Below are 2,266 nucleotides of genomic sequence, written 5' to 3'. Positions count from 1 at the left end.
TTGTGAAATGGGACTAACATCTGATTGGTCGGCCTGGCATATACTCGCCTTGTGCCTCGGTATCAAATGCCTTAGAAACTCCTTATAAAATAGGACTAACACTCAGTTAGTCAGCCTAGCATATACCTGCCTTGTGACCTGGCATCAAATGCCTTGTGATACGGGACTGACACCCGGATGGCCTGGCAGAACTTGTCTTATGGCCTGGCATGAGTTGTTTTGATTAGTGGGACTGACGCTCGAATTATGACCTTGCAAAACTCGCCTTGTGGCCTAGCATAGCATGCTTTGTGATGCGGGACTAACACACAGATGACCTAGTGGAACTTGCCTTATGACCTAGCATGAGTTTCCTTAATTAGTGGGACCAATACCTGAATTGTGGCCTGACGAAACCCGTATTATGGCCTGGCATAAGATGCCTTGTGATGCGGGACTGACATCTAGATGGCCTAGTGGAACTTGCATTATGGCCTGACATGAGTTGCCTTGATTAGTGGATGACGCCTGGATAGCTTGGAGGAACTTGCCTTATGGCTTGGCATGAGTTGCCTTGTGATGCGAGACCGACACCCGGATGGCCTGGCAGGACTTCCCTTATGGCCTGGCATGAGTTGCCTTATGATGCGAGACCAATACCCGGATGGCTTAGCGGATTCCCGCCTTGTAGCCTAGCATAAAATGTCTTGTTATGCAGGACCGATGCCTAGATGGCCTAGCGGAAGCTACCTTGTGGCCTTTTAGGAATGCTCTTTAATCTTTTTAAATAAGGTAACTCCAATCGTTTCTTGTCATTGAAGAACACAACACATGGAAAACACATCGTTAACTGCTATTGATAAAATTTTCTCAAATATTTCCAGAGTTGGGAATGACTGGGCCATCTAACTTGGCCAGATTATAAGACACTGGATGATTAACCTTCGGGACCCTAAATAGCCATTTCCAGTTTTCGCCGAACTTACTAGACTCGAGGATTGTTATAATCTTTTAAGGATTGAGTCTCTCACATTAAAGACACGTGACCTGGTTTTACTGCTAAATTATATTTCATTAGAACTTCCTGAGATCTCGGGGTGCTTGCATGCGCTTGACATCAATGACACCTCTGGACAAACTCTTTTGCATCTTGCATTATCATAGGCCAGTAGTATCTTTGTTTGAATGTTTTCCAGACAATCGTCCGAGCTCCTTCCTGATTTCCAGGATTACCTTTATGAATGTCTTTAAGGATTTCTCGGCCGTCATCTTCCATTATGTATTGCAACCACAATTGAGTTGAGAATCTCCTGTATAACCGACCATTAATTAGTGCATATTTAGAAGATTTCTTTATTACTTGTTTAGCTGACCATTCATCGATCAGCAGATCATCCTGTGTCAAAAACTTGTACACGAGTATCATCCACAATTCTCCTTCCTCTATCGTCGCTATTTTGGCCAGAAAATCAGCCTCTTCATTTTTACCTCTAACCACCTGGTGAAGTTTGCACTTGCCCTTATTGGTAGTAACCTTAGCAGCAGTTTGTGAATCGCCGACCATTTCAAGAGAGAGAAAATGAAAGATTTCTTTGTAAGAGAAAGGGGATAAGAGACCGGTTTAGTCCAAATGAACAAAGAAAATTCAATGGATTTTTCAACAATGAAACTAAATGATGTAACCGAAAAGTAGAGTTGTGCTTGGTTAAATCTGTAAGAAGAGAAAGTGAGGTAGTTGGCGCCTATGGCAGCCACTCCGGCACTTAAGTCAATAAACTGGAGAATGGAGTGAGTACAAAGAATTACTTAGAACTCAAGAGTAGTGAAAGAATTGCATACCTTTGTCTCTGTGATTATTGGCTTTTATAATATAAGAGAATGAAGCTAATTATAGTATTTTCTAGAAATCTGGCAATGATATAGCCAACTCGTTGATAAAGGATCTTGCCGACTAATTGGTCAGAGATTTCATAATTATAGGTGTAAAAGGGAGTTTGCTGGATTGTAGCCTCTAATAGTAACTTTTTGTGAAAACTCGACCTCTCCAGGAGAGGGCGAGTCTTGACGAAGAGTCGAACTGAGACCGACCTGAAGTGTCTGGATCTCGGGAGGACTGAGCATCATTTGATTAGACTCTTGCCACATGATCATGTTTTCGAGTACTAGCATATAGCATTCTTTGGGCAATTATTGTATAATATCAGTAATATAACCTGAATCTTATATCACCTTCAATCTGGTGGTTTGTGTTAATTCATAGGCCATCTTAAAAATCTGAACAATGAGC

General features: G+C 41.9%; 1 protein-coding gene across 1 annotated transcript; it reads right to left on the bottom strand.

Annotated features, from left to right (window-relative positions):
* Nucleotides 1–1,096: 1,096 nt before the first annotated feature.
* Nucleotides 1,097–1,543, bottom strand: LOC110608899. The gene has a single exon (XM_021748183.1). It carries the CDS (start codon nucleotides 1,541–1,543, stop codon nucleotides 1,097–1,099), a length of 447 nt encoding a protein of 148 aa, XP_021603875.1.
* Between the last annotated feature and the right edge of the window lie 723 nt (nucleotides 1,544–2,266).

Source organism: Manihot esculenta, chromosome 2 (genome assembly GCF_001659605.2).
Source record: "Manihot esculenta cultivar AM560-2 chromosome 2, M.esculenta_v8, whole genome shotgun sequence".
NCBI lineage: Eukaryota > Viridiplantae > Streptophyta > Magnoliopsida > Malpighiales > Euphorbiaceae > Manihot > Manihot esculenta.
This window is presented reverse-complemented; position numbering and strand designations above follow the sequence as displayed.